The following is a 17,052-nucleotide window of genomic DNA, read 5'->3' on the forward strand; positions in this document are numbered from 1 at the left end:
CAGGGTGTGGTACCTGGGATGGAAAGACAACGCGGAAACAAATCAGAGATGGAGAGGGTAATGTGGTTGGGGAGAAGAGGTACTTGGCGTTTGAAATTAATGAGATTGATTCGGGTTTGATTGGATTTGATTGGAGTAAAGTTGGATTTTTCAAGATGCATGAGTATAGTTTGAGTGGGATTAATGCTGGTTTGGATTCTGCTCATAGTATTGTTTTGTGTAAAATTACTTATGATTCTTCAAAGGCGTGCACGGTTAATCTCAAGTCCGGGAACAAAATTGCTGGTAATGTTATTAAAACTAGTGGTGAAGCACGCGAGAAAGAAGAGATTATCAACAAGAATTTGGAGGTAACTAGTAGTGTAATTGCAGAAAATCTCACCGCGATAAATGGTGGTTTTGATAATCGGTCTGGTGCTAATCAAGATAGCATCAACATGAATCTAGAGGGCCCTAGCAGTGTAACAACAGAGAATCTCAATGGGATACATGGTGGTGTTTATGATTGGTGTGGTGCTACTCAATTTCAAGAGTTGGATGCTTTTTCCAAAGAAAAAGAAGAAGCCATCAACACGAATGTAGAGGGCCCTAGCAGTGTAACAACAGAGAATCTCACTGGGATACATGGTGGTGTTGATAATCGGTCTGGTGCTAATCAATCTCAGGAAATAGAAGATACCATCAACATGAATCTAGAATGCCCTAGCAGTGTAACAACAGAGAATCTCAATGGGATACATGGTGGTGTTTATGACTGGTTTGGTGCTACTCAGTTTCAAGAGTTGGATGCTTTTTCCATAGAAAAAGAAGAAGCCATCAACACGAATGTAGAGGGCCCTAGCAGTGTAACAACAGAGAATGTCACTGGGATACATGGTGGTGTTGATGATAGGTCTCGTGCTACTCAATTTCAAGAGTTGGATGATATTTTCGGGGATTCTGGTTTTGATGACCTTGGCAGTGAGGGTTTCAGTTGGGGAGACCTAGGTGATATCGATCCATCTTTTGATATTCAGGGAGACGTAGACGATTTAGGTCCCTGTTTTGATGTAGATTGGATAATGAGGACTCTGGAATGTGATCCGCAAGAAGGGCCAGTGGAAGATAACAGTATAAGCAATCTTGGTAAGAGAAAATTTGAAGCAGAGGAGAATTTATGCATGAGTAAGAAGATGTGCTTTTAATGATTATTAGCAGCAGCTATGGCAAGTGATTGGTAAGTATTAGCAGAAGCAGCTTCTGTGTTCTTACATTGTTCTTCTTTGAACTTTCCACTCAATGTATAATTTAGCAGACTGAAAAACTTATGTAACATCCAAGATTGATGAATGCAACTTTTTATGATTTTACTGAATTGATTCTTGTCTTTTGTTGCTGCATATTTTTTGTCTTGCTGTATGATAAATTCTACTGGATATAGAAAAAGAAAAGGTTTCAATTAGTATGTTAATGCTTATGAAGTAATGGGGATTTCAGTTTCAATGCAACTAGGAGGACATCGCCTTTTTAAACTAGTTTCGTTAGAAGCAGAACTACAACAGAAAAGCATGGATCAGAAATCAGATTCGTGTATTATTTATCCCCTTCCAGTTCATACCTATAATATAGCAATCAATGTAGAAAAATGTGAACTTTAGAAAGTAGAAATTTTGAATTTTCAGGATCACTACATACTGATAAGCTTAAAATAGATGTTTTGAGTGTATTTAATAGTTTGTTTTGGTTTTTGAACTCATTACAAAGTTTCCATATTCTTGTCTATAGACAAGGCAGTGCTACTGAGATTGTCAATGTTGTTATACTGTCTGTACTGCACAAGGAGTTGATTCCATTGATCTTTCGTACAATTATTATTACTGTTTTCCTTGTAAGTTTCCTTGAAAAGGATTCCTTACTTCAGCGCGAGTCACAGAAACAATTTGAAATGAAGTCTAGTGATGGAAGCAGCCAAGCCAGGTATGTTGATCTCTGCTTATCTGGTATTATATTGCAAAGCTATCCGGGTGATTTTGTCTAGGCTTCCCTAGGCTTCCCACACTGGTAGTTACCACAAAATTAAAGTTGAGCAAATTGCAGACGTGCTTTCTGATCTCACTGATCTACCGACATTTCTTGCATTGTTATTCGGGTGATTGTGTCTAGGCTTCCCACAGCAAATTGCACACGTCACACGTGCTTTCTGATCTCACTGCTCTGTTGACATTTATTGAATTGTTAACATTAGCATATATCAGTTTGTGGTATTTCAGTGTTGCTAACTCGCTATAACCAACAGGACGTAAGAAGCAATGTCAAGAATCTTTGACTGATGTTAAAGGGAGTGATGCCATGGATAATATCTTGTTCTTCTTTATGGAAAACATAGGACAAGTCTGTCTCAATTCTGTATTTAATACTTTCAATATTAGTGTTGCAACATTGAATTCTCGACTCTTAAAACAGGTGGCACTTCTTGGTTTCTTAGTAAACTATTCCAGCAATCTAATTAAGAATCACTGAGTTACTTGTCTCATTTAGACAGCAGCTGAAGTAGTAGTCCTTGCTTTGTGGATGGCATTCTCAGAAATTTAGCCAAGCAAGTACATTTGAGTTATGAACAGGTGGCATAAGATCCAGAACCTCAAAGTTCCTACAAAGGTTTTGCAGAAATGATATTCCAGTTAGGAATATTTTATCAGTAAAGGTGTGTCGGCTCCTATCGTGTGTCGGTGTGCAAGGCTGTTGTAGAACATCTGCTACTTTGCAGCTCAATATTGCTGGAAAGTAATATGCATTTCATATAATGTGGGATATTTGCACTAAAAGTGCTGAGAAACTAAATATACTGTTTTATGCGATCAGAAATAAGAAGGTTTTTACTATTATCAGGTCTATGAAGTTGCAGAACTTTCAAGCATCTTGATAGAAAAACAATTTGTTTAATGATCTCTTCTGGTGCTGGTAATGTCGAAAGTAATGTGCACGTATGTTTTACTTATCATAATCAAAAGCAATATTGAATTGACAATAGAGATACTCAGATGCACATAATGTTGGAGAGGATTCACTCATAATTGCTGATTATAGCACAGATAACTGCCATTGTTAATTACACTGCAGTTCTTGAAGGGAAAATCTTCTCAATGGATTGGTGTAAAGGGGATGGGAGAGCTTGATGATAGTCCATTCCATGCTGCATGCAAAAAGAAGTATGCTGGTCCAAAAGCAGAAGAAAAAGCGGTGGAGCTGAATTCTTTATGGGAGGATCACCTGAGGGATTTAGATTGGCATCCTTTTAAGATTGTCGCTGTTGAAGGTGGTAACAATCACAAGGTATCATCCCATCCTTCGTTTTGCCTTTCTAGTAAATTTTTGTCGATTGCAACCATTTAAAAGGAGAGTGTCCAACAACAACTTGTTGTGGTTCAGAATGTTGTTTTTTACCATCAACTGGGCATCTACTACTTATTTGTCATAAATAGGTTGTTGACACCTTAATTTATACTATTTTAGGTTTATATTTGGGTGTGCAATACAGTATGAATAACTCCATAGGCTGCATCTCGCAAGCTTTCTTCTTCTTTTCTTTTTTTGCAGAAGGTGGTAGCTGCAATAGATTCTCAGTAAATATGGAAGGCATTGTTAAGTTTGACAAGTCTTTTGTGCAATATGTAGTGTCAGAGTTTATGTAGTCATTTTGGTAAACTATGTTGCCGGAGTTTTATATACTCATTCCAGTTTGGTAAACAATGGTGCCTGAATTTTCATACTCATTCAGGCAAGTACAACTGTTTAATCTTAGTTGTGAAATGGTTTTTGCAATCAATGCAATGTTACTTTTTTTGTCACTGGTAAATATCTATTATTGTAGTTACATTTGAGGACACCAGAGTTTAAAATCAGCTAGAGCTCATAGTTATGCACTAAAAATACATTTATATATCTTCTGCCTGCAAGCTAAGAAGATATTGACATTAGGAAAAGTACTACAACTTCTGAAATGTAAAAATATATGAGATACTAAACACTTGCATGCACAAAATTCCCAGGCTTCAGTTTTACAGGCATAATTTGCTACTGATGGCTCTTGCATTTCTCCATGCTCCGCGGTGCTGCAAGCAACAGGTATACAATCTTACTTTTGGATTATGAACATAAGGCTACTTAAGTTAATGAGAATATGTAAACTTTTAGTGAGAAATTAGGATCTGGTATGCCAGGTTCCGGACCAGAGCATACCTAAACCAATTGCCTCGGAGCCTTTCATGATCCTTAACCTCTTGCACGAGTCTGTGAACATACTGATTGAGTGAAGATCATTGATATTAGTATTTATAAAAGTTTTCAAGTAGCTAACATTATAAACATAGCATATCAATTTAGCAGCTAGATTATGAGAACCGTTGAAGAGTATAAGATCATGTTGGGGCCTTTCTCTGACACCCCAAGGTTTTAGATCGACTGGTTACTTAACAAGAACAGATGTTGAAAGTAACAGTTAGTTATGTAACTGTGAACTACTAAATGAACATAAATCAGATATTTATGCCAACAGAGCTCTAAGACTCTTGAGAGTAGCAGCCTGATATCTTGATGTACTTTTGTAATTTGTTCTTCTTTTTTTCGCCTCTAGTTGCAATGCACATATGTCTAATAAGATGCAAAGTTTAAAAGTGTAAAAGTGTTGGCTTACTTCCAAGGAACATCGCCAACAAGCATCCAGTCCCCGTCCTTGTCTTCATACGTAAGCACGTATTCAGAGCCATGAACAAGATCTATTAATCGACTAGCACTGAGACCCTCTCGTTCTGGAAGTCCTTTAGAGGTGCACTGCCCTGAATTGCAGCCATGTATGATACAAGTTAGGCCTGGCTGAAATATAAAGGTTATGCAGTACTTCTGAGTTCTGAATTCTTTATTAGTGTTACTCTGACAGTTCAATCTCATCATAGATAGACAACTATTACAATTCTTCATCAGATCTTGAAAAGCAATAAGAGAGAGATGCTTACCAATAGTAAAGCAGCTGAACATACTCTCGAGAGCTGATGAAAGTTCTGCGTAACTGCAGTAGGTTTTGAGGTTAACTTTTCTTAGATATGGAGCACCATCCATGCTAACCTTAACAAAAATGCATCCTGTAATTGAATCTCTTTCCACAACATCTGTGTTCTTACATGTATTGGTAGCCAGTGTGTTCTTCCGGAATGATTTGATAGGAGGCCATCCAACTACCGGTGCTCTGCAACAAAAACGTATATCGCAAGTAGCATTCGATTAACAGATGCTCAAAGACAAAATTTCCAAGATTAGGGCCTTGTTTTCGACATCTATTTAACTTGAAACGCTTGTTTTAAACGCCTAACATGACGCTACAAGACCAGAACCATAAACTAGAGGAACCATAGTAATGCATTTCAATAATCTATCTTGAACAGAACTAAACAATAAGTAGAGAAGAGTACAAAACACAACTTACTTGGAAGCAGGAGTACTAGTAGTATTTTCATTTGTTGTAGAAGTCTTGTTCTCTTCAATAGGCTTCAAACCAGCAGAAGAAAGACTAGCTTCCTTAACTGAAAACCCATGCAGACCACCATTTTCATTTCTAGGGGAGTACAGAACAGAACCATTTACCAAATCAGGCACCTCTGATCCAGTACCATCAATCGAAAGAGCCCATTTTCCGGAACCATGAGTTGCATCACAGAAACCTCTCTTAGCACCTGAAAGAAAGTTCTTTAATGGACAAAACCCTCCAACTTTGGTATCTTTCAGGGCTTTTCCAAACAGAGGCACCTCATTTCCAGGCTTCCTTTCAGGAGACACGGAACCAGGTAAGCCGAGCCTAAGCTCTGTCTGTTTAAGGTTAAGAACATTGTTTTTGTTGTTCTCAGAGCTTCCCTCCATTGTATGAGTCTCTGATAAGCTTATGTAGTCATGTTGCAGTGGTGAAGTCATCGAAATTGAACAGTATAAAATATGAAAATTGTACTGAACATAGAGGAAGGAGAGTAATTTTTAGAGTACTTAAAACTCCTAAGAAGAAAAATGAGGACTCAAGGGCTTTATTCTGGATGAAGACCAGTAATAAACACAACTTCCTTTTGTAAATGCTAAAGCAGCATTGAACATAGTAGATAGATCAGTTCATCTCCTATGCTCATCCAGATTATGATAGTAAATGAACGAAATTAAATCGATGTTTGTCTTATCGATTTTTGAGGAAAGAATACCCAAAATACACCAGTTTTCAGCTCGCGAGTTCCGCCCTAAATACCCACTGATTACGCATTGCACACATGCGTATTTCAGGCTTTTCAAAAAATGTAAAGAACACGCATTACAATAATGTGTGTTTCTTTTTGAAATTAGTAAGAATACGCATCTTGAAAATGTGTATTCGCTAAAAATCAAAAAAGAAACATGCATTCTGTACATGCGTGTTCTTTATAAATTTTAAAAAATTACAATCCGCATGTGAGCAATGCGTATTCAGTGGTTATTTAGGCGGAACTCCCGCCAATCAGCATTTTGGGCAAATTTTCCCAAATGGTGGGTATTTTGTTTTTCACCCTTTTTGAGTCTGTTTTTTTTTGTCGAATATATTTTCATAACAGGCCATAATTTATCACTTGCTCGCAATTATTTCCTATTCAAGTCAAACACGAGTTAGTGAATATTTTTTGATTTTGAGTGATCGTACACGAAGTAATGAGTCCAAATTCGTCTTAAATCTATGTACTTAGTAGCACATATGATTTGATGCAAAAAAAATGTATGATTTGTAGTCGACTTAAGCAGAATATCTATGAATTTCAACCGGTTCGTCAATTTTACCTCACAAAAAATTTCCGTAAATCAGACTTAGGAGGCGTGTATTCAATTTATATTTTAGGGATTTATAACAAATCCATTGGTTTTAAATAATTGTTGTTGATTTTGGATAATTTTAATTATACACGGATTTTAACGGAACCGTTGGATTAATTCTCGTAGAATCTTGCTGATTTGAGTAGTGATTTCTACAAATCCATCAAAATCTCTTAGATTTTGCTAATTCTGAAAACATAAAATACACTAGCAAATCCATCAAACTCTAAAATTTTATAAAATACAAAAAAATTCATGAACTTTTAAATACCACCATATTTTAATGAATTTTTTAAAATCCAAATCGAATACCAACATATTTTAATGGATTTTTTAAAATTTAAATTGAATACCCCGGATTTTAAAAGACATTTTCAATCCTTATTAAATACTATCAGATTTTAAAGGTTTTTTTAGAATCCAAATTAAATACCTTAAGATTTTCAAAATTCCCAAATTCAAAAAATCTTTTAAAATCTCGATTGAATCACATCGAGCATTCGAGCTCGAGCAACAGGTAGCCTAGGAAAGCCCGGGAAAGGGCCTTTTATCAGCGGATCATATGTTTTTCTACTTTAATCAACAAGCTCTAAAATGTGCAGATTCAATAAGAGAATCGCACGGACAAGACATTGCAGGAAAGAGCCTGGAGAGAAAATGAAAGGAGAGAGAATAAAAGCTGGATTGTGCTGGATTCATAAAATTAGGTTTAACGGAAAGTGATTGAACATGTAATATTAATATTCTGTCTCATTACATTTATATCTCGATTTCTCAAGTCATAAGACAAATTTAAATCCCCTCTCCCTCTCTGCCATTTCTGCCTTGTGATTTACTGATTTTATCAATCCCCGTAATCGTGTTCAAAGTCCTTTCTCCGGTTAATTATCAAACTCCTCACTAATCGAGAAAAGATGACAAAAATACCCAATTTTTGAAAAAATTTAACCGAAATAGTTATTTTGAAAAAGTGACCAATTTTAGCCGATTGAATACTCCACTATCAGTTGGGTATCACAATTTGTATAAGACACTCCACTGATAGTTGGGTATTTCATATATGTGATATTCCACTGAACAGTTGGTATCTTATATAAAGTGAATATTTCACTGACAGTTGGGTATCCAATCGGCTAAAGTTGGTCAACTTTTAAGAAATTGGTCATTTTTGTTAATTTTATATAAAAATTGTCTAATTTTGTCCTTCACCCACTAATTGACCGGAGATATATATGGTGAGTCCGTTCCTGTAAAAATGACACAACTTAGTCACGACTCCTTCTGACTTTTGCATGTATTTAAATGTATTTTGATCGGCTAGTTACAAATATTATTTGTTAAAAGGAAATTTGTGAATAAAAGTAGAAAACATACATTTTAATTAACAAAAAGAAAATTTTAAAAATTATTTTAATAACTGACCGATCAAAACAGATTAAAATGTGTGTAAAAATCAAAGCATCATAAAAAAAACATGAGTAATTTAAAATTTTGCATCAACTGAATTGTCAAAACTAAAAAATTTTGTGACAGCTTAATCATTAGAAAATGATCTCGTGACTACAAATTTACGAATTTCCAAATTATTAACAAATTAGTAAAGAAGTCGAGTCACTTTATCAACGAGCAACTTACTCGATACATTTGAACTCAACAAGCGAGGCAAATGTCCACTACTTTAACTACAGCAGTTAAACAGATTAATGGTCGACTTAAATGCATCAAATCATAGATTAGATTAGGCCTTGTTCCCCAAGAGGAAGTAGCAGTAACTGCTCTGTTCTTGCTGGATTTCAATTGATCTGATGGATATCTACCAACATTAATACCGAATAGTGTTCTTAAAATTCTCGATTTTTAAAAAAATTCTCGATTAATTCTTAAAAAATTATTTGGCCGATCTATTTTTTGAAATCCGGTTAATATTTATAAATTATATATTTCATAATAAATAGGTAAATATATCCGATTTTTGTTCCGATTAATCCCCGATTATTCCCTAATCGGTACATAAACCGATTAGTAACGATTACCGATTTTTACAACCATGATACCGAGCCACAAAATTCCTGACAGATTTAATTTTGTTTGTCTGGCATGAAATTCAAATTCAAGCCCGACAAACTTTTTATTTAGAGAAAGATCGAGTTTGGCTCCATTCTCGTAAAAGATTCAGTTCACGTTTATTAAAGATCGAGACGAAATTTATGTCCTAAGATGTCACGGGTTACAAGTTGTTTAATTTGCGACATACATGTCGGGTTAAATATCAAATTGGTACTCAAACGAAGACATGGTAGCCACCATTGATACACTAGTAAAGCACTACCAGTTGCTAGCTAGGGCAATTGATCGAAAAGGAAGCACGCATTTGGCCTTATTTTCCATTTAAAAAAAAAGTGCATCCCATGTCTACACACTAATTTAATGGCATCTTAAACCTATATTATTGGTGGTCCTTCCTATATCACAATAAAAAATGGAAAATATTAAATTCCGAGAAAAATTTTAATTTTTAGAGTAAAAGAGCTCTAAAAAAACTGAATTACCCTCACATTAATTTTTACGAGGATTATTGATTTACATCCGTGGAGGGCATTTTAGTCTTTACACATGCCTTTTGCTCTGAAAATTAAAAAGTTGTTGTCGATTTAACATTTTCTTAAAAAATAGGATGTTCTTGATCCACGGCGTTTATATTTTATACATGACTCGAACTTGAGAACTTACTATAATATCATGTTAAGTTACCGTGTTTTTGAAACACCTCGAGATGTTAATAACTAAAATTACAAAGATAGTATAATATCATGTTAAGTTACAGTGTTTCGGAAATATGTTAGGGGTGTTAATAACCGGGCTTACGAGAATCGTATAAGCTAAGATGGTGGGAATATTGTGAAATGGCCAAACTAGGATGTATAGGGTCCATTAAACGATCATTGTTCATAATCAAAATTTGGAAAAGTATGTTAAAGTTTAAAGCCGCCGCTCCCTAACTATATTATCCATAGATTGTGTTCATTTATAGCTTTATCATAAAACCAGTTGACATTTGCTTGGCTATTTTAGCGCATAATATTTTGACGAAAAAAAAAACTATGCCAAAATTTTTCCGAAAAAAATCAAGATCACGACATGAAAAAAATATTTCAAATCTTTCTATTTATTCTCGTTTTCTTCTCTCGATATTATAATTCGGGAGCACAGTGTAATTAGGCCGCGCGGGAGGTAAATATCGGCCGTTACTGGAACCTTAAAAGTAGAGTTGCAAATGATCAGAGTCATTCGTGAACAAAACTCGGATTCGGCTCGTTTAAGTGCACTCGGCTCGGCTCGTCTTCTTAAACGAGCTGGTCTTAAACGTGAAAATGAACTCAGATAAATAAATGAGCCGAGCCGAGTTTTTTGTCTGTTCGGCTCGAACTCAACTCGTTTGGCTCTAGCTTGACTCGGACTCAGCTCGAACTCGGTAAGCTCGATTCGGTTCGGATAAAATTTACATATATTACAACTAATAAACTAATATTAATAATTTAAATATTTTTATTATAAAATTTTTCATCATATATTAATAATTTTATTAGTTTAGAAGTTTTGTTTCAGTTAAAAGGTATACAGTATAAAAATCATGATATCGGAGGCCCAAAACATTTGATTTATATGAGTACATTACACCCACCAAACATGTTACAAAATTCTAGTTCATAAGATGCAACTGAGGTGCAACTCACTCACTTGCTAGAAAATGTTGGGATTTGATTGTGACCCTGGTGCATTGCATTAGGGATTGTGTAATGATGAGATTTGGAGCACTTGTACCAAGTGCTTCAGTTGCAATTATTCGCAATTGCATTGTCGCGACCTAGATAGAGTTGCGATTTATTATCTATATTTTTTATCAACATAAACAGTTAGACTTGCGATCTACTATCCACATTTTTTATCGACCGAAGTTCTATTCGACTATCGGTATCTGTATCTCATTTTCTTATCGGAAATTTGCAATTGAGGGTTCAAAAGAAGATAATATAAGTGTCTATGTTTGTCCAATTAGCGAAAAAAAGGTAAAGATTTGAATATGTGATGCTAGAAAATAGGCATTCTTATACTGAGAAAATTTATTTATTTTTCTTAACAAACTTCACATTTTAATTTCAACTCGAGATTTAAATTCAATTGTGATATCTCGAATGAGATGTTAATAAAAAGTTTATTAACATCTTATTTTCATTTATCAAGTTCGAATCTCATAATTCAAACACCAAAATAAGACTTAAACCCTAAATTATAAATTGATCGGTTCTGATTTCTGATATTTACACCGATGAATATAATTAGTAAATATCTTAAACATAAAATTGAATAACATGCATGTGAGTGATAGTTGGGCGGCAATTTCGGACACGATCCGAAACCCAAACCCGACTCGATTCGTAATCTGATTTATTGAGAGAAAACACGAAAGTGAACCGAACATGACATGCACACGGCGAAAGTGACCCAAAATGACCCGTTATTAAGAATTACATTCTTTTCCGATTAATCATTTGGTTTCATTTAATTTTTAGGTAATTTTAACATGATCCGAAATTGACCGGTTTACAAACATGTACATGACCCGAAACCCCAAATTGCCAACGTTGTAGTTAGAATTAGGTGTGAACAAATTTGGGCTCTTAAATTTCAAAGAGAAGTATATGGGCTTTACTTGGTCAATACAAGCCACATGCACAATCCTCTTAACTTTGCAGGCCCTTCTAATAACAACCATGAAATTGAAATCAACCTTTAGTCAACAGTAAATATGACCTCATCTTCTTGATCCTGCCACAATAATAAACTGTGATGTTCTAACAAAACATCCCAAAATTCAGCAAAACAGAACACAAAAACATGGACAACAACAAATGGAAAAACACTGCACTTCTCGTCATCGACATGCAGGTTCTGTCTAAATTTCTTCCTCTATATATGTGTGTATATATTTATATATGCATGTGTGTTTATTTATTTTATTTGACTATTTGAAAAATAAAACAGAAAGATTTTATAGTAAAAGATGGTTCGATGAGAGTTGATGGAGGTCTAGCTATTGTTCCTAATGTTATCCAGGCTGTTGAGGTTGCTAGACGCCGGGGCATTTTCGTAATTTGGGTACTTTTCTTAATTTTTTTTCTTTTAATTTAATTTAATTTATTGTTAGGCTTTCGAGCGAGGTGAATGTTAGAATATAATATAATATCCGGTCGGGTCTTGCTCTAAGATGGTAACACTTTAAGGTTTTAAAGTCACTTAACTTTTATGTTTGTTTTATGTTGTAGTTTGATTGTGTCTGTGGAAGTAGATTAAGGTTCTTATAGTTAAGATTCATGTGTGCAGTTAGAGCTGACAATTCGTTCGTTTCGTGTACTTTCGTGTTTCGTATATTTTATATATGTACACTAAAAAAACTGATTCATATAACAATAGAATAAGTACTTCAAGTTTTGATACCTATTCAAAATGTCTTGTATCTTAGTCACAAAATATCAGAGCATAATCAACAAAAATTCTTTGTGACATTACCACAAACACCTTGTAGCCTCTGTTTCTTTAATCAAATTTCAAATTTTGAGATATCTAGTAAAGTAATAATGGCCATAAACAGCTTTGGGGCTGAATTTATAGAGAGACTTGGAGGATTTAGAGTTGAATATTGGAAAAAGAAATCCATGGAGAAGTCTAGAGGGAGAAGCACAGACGAAATAAGCGTGTTTTGTTATGTTTTAGACAGACAGCCACAAAACAATTCTAATCTGTAAATGTAAAAATATTTAAAAAAATGGTGTGTCACGAGACACATCATCCACAAGTATACATCCGCTACTGTCCTCACGGTGTAAAATGTGAGCTAAACAAGACTCAAATTGTGTAACTATTATCAAATTATGGAAGTACTGAATTATATTTCTTTTGTACATTGCAAGTACTCGTTTCCCATGTATGGGATATGGTATCGTAGTTTCGAATAGATCTATGTTTGTTGTTAATTTGGGCATTGTCTAGTGTTGGGAGGCTGGATTTGGATTGGTGCTAAGGTTGTCATTTTAGGGAAATCAATGCAAGTCAAGAATTGCAAAATCAGGACTTCTCAAGTCATTATTGGAGATGGAAAGACAGAAAGTTTAGAGTAATTTGAAAAATTGCAGTATAGACAAGGCATAGTTTTTTTTGGGTGTTAATAGACAAGGCATAGCTAAATGGTCTGAATATAACTCTTTTTAAAACAGGTTGTGCGTGAGCATGATCCAATGGGAAGAGATGTTGAACTGTTTCGCAGACACTTGTACTCTGAAGGTAAGGCGAAACCAACTTCTAAGGATAGTGTGGGCTCTGAACTGGTTGATGGGCTTGAAATTAAGGGCACTGATTACAAGTTGGTAAAGACACGTTTCAGTGCATTTTTCGGTACCCACCTTCATTCGCTTCTTCAGGGTGCTGGAATCAGAACTTTAGTTGTCACTGGTACTGCAACTTTTTTTAAACTTTTATTAGTTTGGAGTAAATTGTATGTAGTACCGTATAATCTTAACTACGCTTTTTAGGTGTACAAACTCCAAACTGCATCAGACAGACTGTCTTCGATGCAGTGGCACTTGATTATCCATCTGTAAGCGTCATCGTTGATGCAACGGCAGCTGCCACGCCTGAAATACATGCCGGTATGCACTATAATACTCTTAAAACCGCATCAAAAAGTTAATATTCATATGTTTTTTGCTTTTAGTAACTGTAATTAGTGAGCTACCTAACCTAGACACAAACCTTCCCAAGTAACAAGGGGTTGCATTTCCCTTTAACTTTCACACTCTACCTTTGACCTTTCTAATTTTGCTTTTCTTTCTGATATTCTCTGGATTTAATCCCCCCATCACCGAGGACCACGTCCTAATCTTAAGAAAATGACAATTGCTCGTATGGGCACCTATTTCCGTTGTCATTGTCTTGCACCTTATGCTTTGAAGAAAGCAGTATTTATACTCGAACTTTAGAAGTCATTGTTTCATCTTCAATGGCAATACAATAGGTGATGGGATATCACTGCTTTGCTCTAAATCCAACTGTAGGCCATTAAAGATATGGGAACCTGATTGTCACTCTCAATTGGACTTTCTATTTTCCTCGCCTGTCAAATCTTGGTTGATCTCATGATTTTGTCATTGACATTGCTCTCCAGTCTCCTTTGTTGATAACCGTTAATTGATTGTAAAGATCGAAATAATTAATTAGTAGTACATTTCCTGACCAGCTAATATATTCGACATGAAGAATGTTGGAGTTGCAACGCCAACACTACAAGAGTGGTCCAAATCTGATGATTGATACACTTGCTTTTGGACATTAGTTCGAGAAAGAATTGCATGACTATACGAGCACTTAGTATGCTTGGATCACAATCTCTTCATGCCCTGCTATTGCAAGTAAGCGTGTGATATAACTCAGTGAATTTGTTGTATAATTAATCAGAAAACAACATCGTGTAGTTTGCTAAACTTAATCAATGTAGATTCAAATCATGTAACTAATGCTGCGTTCTACGCATTGAACTCTTACATCATACTTTAAGAAGACACGTTTGGATTGTCGATGAGAATGAGAATCGAATGTTGCGAAAAATTCAGAATTGTGGCCTGAACCTGGATTGATGATACCAAGGTCCCAGTTTCCACAAACTCGTGCACTTGGGGTCATATATTTCTTTGCACATGGTGCATCTTTTATAATTTTTGAAAATGTTGAGCATGTAATGTGTAGTTTATCTTTTTAACGGATTGACATGACAAAAGTCTGATTCATCTGCATCCATTGTCTCTCAGCAACAAAACTTTGGGCCAATGTTGCTTTAAGCAATTCAATCCACGTTTCCACATATGCATTTCATTTACTTCATTATAAAAAAATTAGCAATATTCAATCTTTAGTATGGTATCTTTCCTTCTTCTTTTTTTGGCTACTACACCCTCACACATAGGGCTGTAATTGAGCTTGCCCGAATCGAACTATTTTAAGTGGGTTTGACTCGGCTCGTTTATTTGACTCGAACTATTTTAAGTGGGCTTGACTCGGCTTGTTTCGAGTTCGGACAGAGGTTCCGACTCATTTAAACGAGCCGAGTTCGGACAGAGATTCCGACTCGTTTAATTAACCGAGTTGGCTTGACTCGACTCGTGAAATTAAACGAGTCGAGTTCGGGTTGAGAATTTAGTCTTGATTAAACGTAAAAGTAAACGAGCCGACTCGTTTAAACCGGCTCGTTTAGCTATACGAGCCGGGTCGACTCAACTCGACTCGTAAAATTAAACGAATCGAGTTTGGTTAGAATTTGATCATCCAAATTTTAATTGAAACTCGTGACTAAAATATCAAATATATAATCCGAGAATCTCAGTTTTCGCCGCTAGACCGAAAGTATGTAAACATCGAAAGAGTGAAGCCGTTAGCCGTCCTCTTCTGTGACAAAATAAATTTCTTTCGAACAACAAAAACAAAGAGTAAAATACTGATACTAAATAGAGTGAAACTGACCTCTCAAAAGTTGTAATATAGTGGATCTTATCTTTTCTGCTTTAATAATAACGTCATATACTCCCACCACATGAATATTATCCGCACGAACTGTAATATTCATTACCAAACTATTATTATTTTTAAAAATGTCCCTGTTAGCAATTTTGTTGCTTGCCAAAGTGGTAACGTAGATTTTCAAGTATATCATTGTCTTCAACTAGGAAGTTTAGGAAGTTAGGGCCCGCAAGGGTTGACTCAGTTGGTTAAAGAGAGGAAAACTAATCTCTTGGTCACAGGTTCGAATCCCACGGGAGAAGAATTTATGATTATGCCTCCTGAGTGCGCACTTTAGGACTTAGGATAGGACTACTCTAGTTTGTGCAAAAGTATCCGATTAATTGAAAATGTGAAAAAAAAATGCATAATTTAAATATTTTAAAAAAACTATCTTCAAAATGTCTTTAAGGTTTTTATAAAATTTTCATTTAGAAAATAGAAACTCATAGCTTTACGGATGTTTCAATTACCGGTGCGTCAAATTATTCGTGAAATAGTCGAACTCAGTTCTTAAAATATTTGAATTCAATTTTTTCGTAAATTCAGTTTTGAGCTTGAAATTGAAGGGTCAGTCGAGTTCGAGTTTCAATCCGATTTTTTTATTCAAACTCAAACTTGGCAGTGTTATAATATTGTTATCAAATCGGTCGATTTTTAAAAAAATTGTCGATAAATTGTCCAAAAATCGATAACAACGAAAATATTTGTCTGATTAGACCGATTTCCGATAAATCATCTGATTTTTTAAAATTACCCGATAAATCATTAATAAATACCTCAATCAAATAGTTACGAATTTCCTGTAACAAACTATACAAATGTTAGTCCCACTGTTATCTGTTCCATCTCTTTTGACCAAACAAAACTTTAGTACATACATTACCATCACATCCTGTCATTTAAATAATTCAATATCCCACTCAAAAATTCAAGAAAAAATAATTTATATTCTTAAATAATATGAAAATTCGATACGCTATAATTTAAGCCCCCACCCAGCTCAGGACAGAGGCTGTATACAATGGACGCGTCACGTATAAACAAGAAGAAAGATTTAAACAAGCGTGAAAGATGTGACCAAACGAAGGCACTATTATTACATATGTTCAAACTTCAGTATTCCAAATTTATTTTGGTTTTGGAATATTGCATTGCAACTCTCTCTCTCTCTCTCTCTCTCTCAATATTGCATTGCAAATCTCTCTCTCTCTCTCCCCCCTCTCTCTCCCTCTCCCTCCCTCTCTCTCTCTCTCGCTCTCTCTCTCTCGCTCTCTCTCTCTCTCTCAATCTTGCATTGCAAATCTCTCTCTCTCCCCCCTCTCTCTCTCTCTCCCTCTCTCTCTCGTTCAATCAGTCAAATAAATAAAATAAGAGTCAAGTAAGGAGTGATAATTGAACAAACGAGTCCAAAACTATTGCTACCCAACACTCCTCTCATATGTAGTGTGTGTTTAGAATCTTATAGAAGTGAGCCCAAGCCAGATTGTGAAAGATCACTACTCACTACCACTTTAATTTCTTTCTTTGCATTCCAACTACAGCTATGCTTTCCTGTCCATTTCCCTTTTTCTTTTAAATTATTATTAGTGCATA

General features: G+C 35.2%; 2 protein-coding genes across 3 annotated transcripts; one reads left to right on the forward strand and one right to left on the reverse strand.

Annotated features, from left to right (window-relative positions):
* Nucleotides 1-3,789: 3,789 nt before the first annotated feature.
* Nucleotides 3,790-6,138, reverse strand: LOC141704022 (auxin-responsive protein IAA27-like). Its single transcript, XM_074507367.1, has 5 exons — nt 5,459-6,138; nt 4,992-5,221; nt 4,673-4,814; nt 4,219-4,280; nt 3,790-4,091 (listed from the first exon to the last, which is right to left on the reverse strand). The coding sequence occupies exons 1-5, from the start codon at nt 5,938-5,940 to the stop codon at nt 4,054-4,056; spliced, it is 954 nt and encodes a 317-aa protein (XP_074363468.1). The 5' UTR covers nt 5,941-6,138; the 3' UTR covers nt 3,790-4,053.
* A 5,430-nt stretch (nt 6,139-11,568) lies between these two features.
* Nucleotides 11,569-14,511, forward strand: LOC141704023 (putative inactive nicotinamidase At3g16190). 2 transcript variants are annotated; one of them, XM_074507368.1, is made up of 5 exons: nt 11,576-11,799; nt 11,896-12,009; nt 13,125-13,359; nt 13,440-13,556; nt 14,144-14,511. In XM_074507368.1, exons 1-5 carry the CDS (start codon nt 11,749-11,751, stop codon nt 14,215-14,217), a joined length of 591 nt encoding a protein of 196 aa, XP_074363469.1. In that variant the 5' UTR covers nt 11,576-11,748; the 3' UTR covers nt 14,218-14,511. The 2 variants fall into 2 exon arrangements, with proteins under 2 accessions (XP_074363470.1, XP_074363469.1); XM_074507369.1 differs by lacking the exon at nt 11,896-12,009 and having other exon boundaries at nt 11,569-11,799.
* The last annotated feature ends 2,541 nt before the right edge of the window (nt 14,512-17,052 follow it).

The sequence above is a fragment of the Apium graveolens genome, unplaced genomic scaffold (assembly GCF_009905375.1).
Source record: "Apium graveolens cultivar Ventura unplaced genomic scaffold, ASM990537v1 ctg7321, whole genome shotgun sequence".
NCBI lineage: Eukaryota > Viridiplantae > Streptophyta > Magnoliopsida > Apiales > Apiaceae > Apium > Apium graveolens.

Bases quoted from the DNA above. Each gene is read 5' to 3' on its own strand.
- LOC141704022 (XM_074507367.1), bottom strand. From the start codon at position 5,940: ATGACTTCACCACTGCAACATGACTACATAAGCTTATCAGAGACTCAT. The intron at 4,815-4,991 runs GTAAGCATCTCT...GCTGCAATTCAG, and splicing joins GTTCAGCTGCTTTACTATTG to GGCAGTGCACCTCTAAAGGA. The intron at 4,281-4,672 runs GTAAGCCAACAC...TCACTCAATCAG, and splicing joins GTTGGCGATGTTCCTTGGAA to TATGTTCACAGACTCGTGCA.
- LOC141704023 (XM_074507368.1), top strand. From the start codon at position 11,749: ATGGACAACAACAAATGGAAAAACACTGCACTTCTCGTCATCGACATG. The intron at 11,800-11,895 runs GTTCTGTCTAAA...AAAATAAAACAG, and splicing joins TTCTCGTCATCGACATGCAG to AAAGATTTTATAGTAAAAGA. The intron at 12,010-13,124 runs GTACTTTTCTTA...TTTTTAAAACAG, and splicing joins GGGGCATTTTCGTAATTTGG to GTTGTGCGTGAGCATGATCC.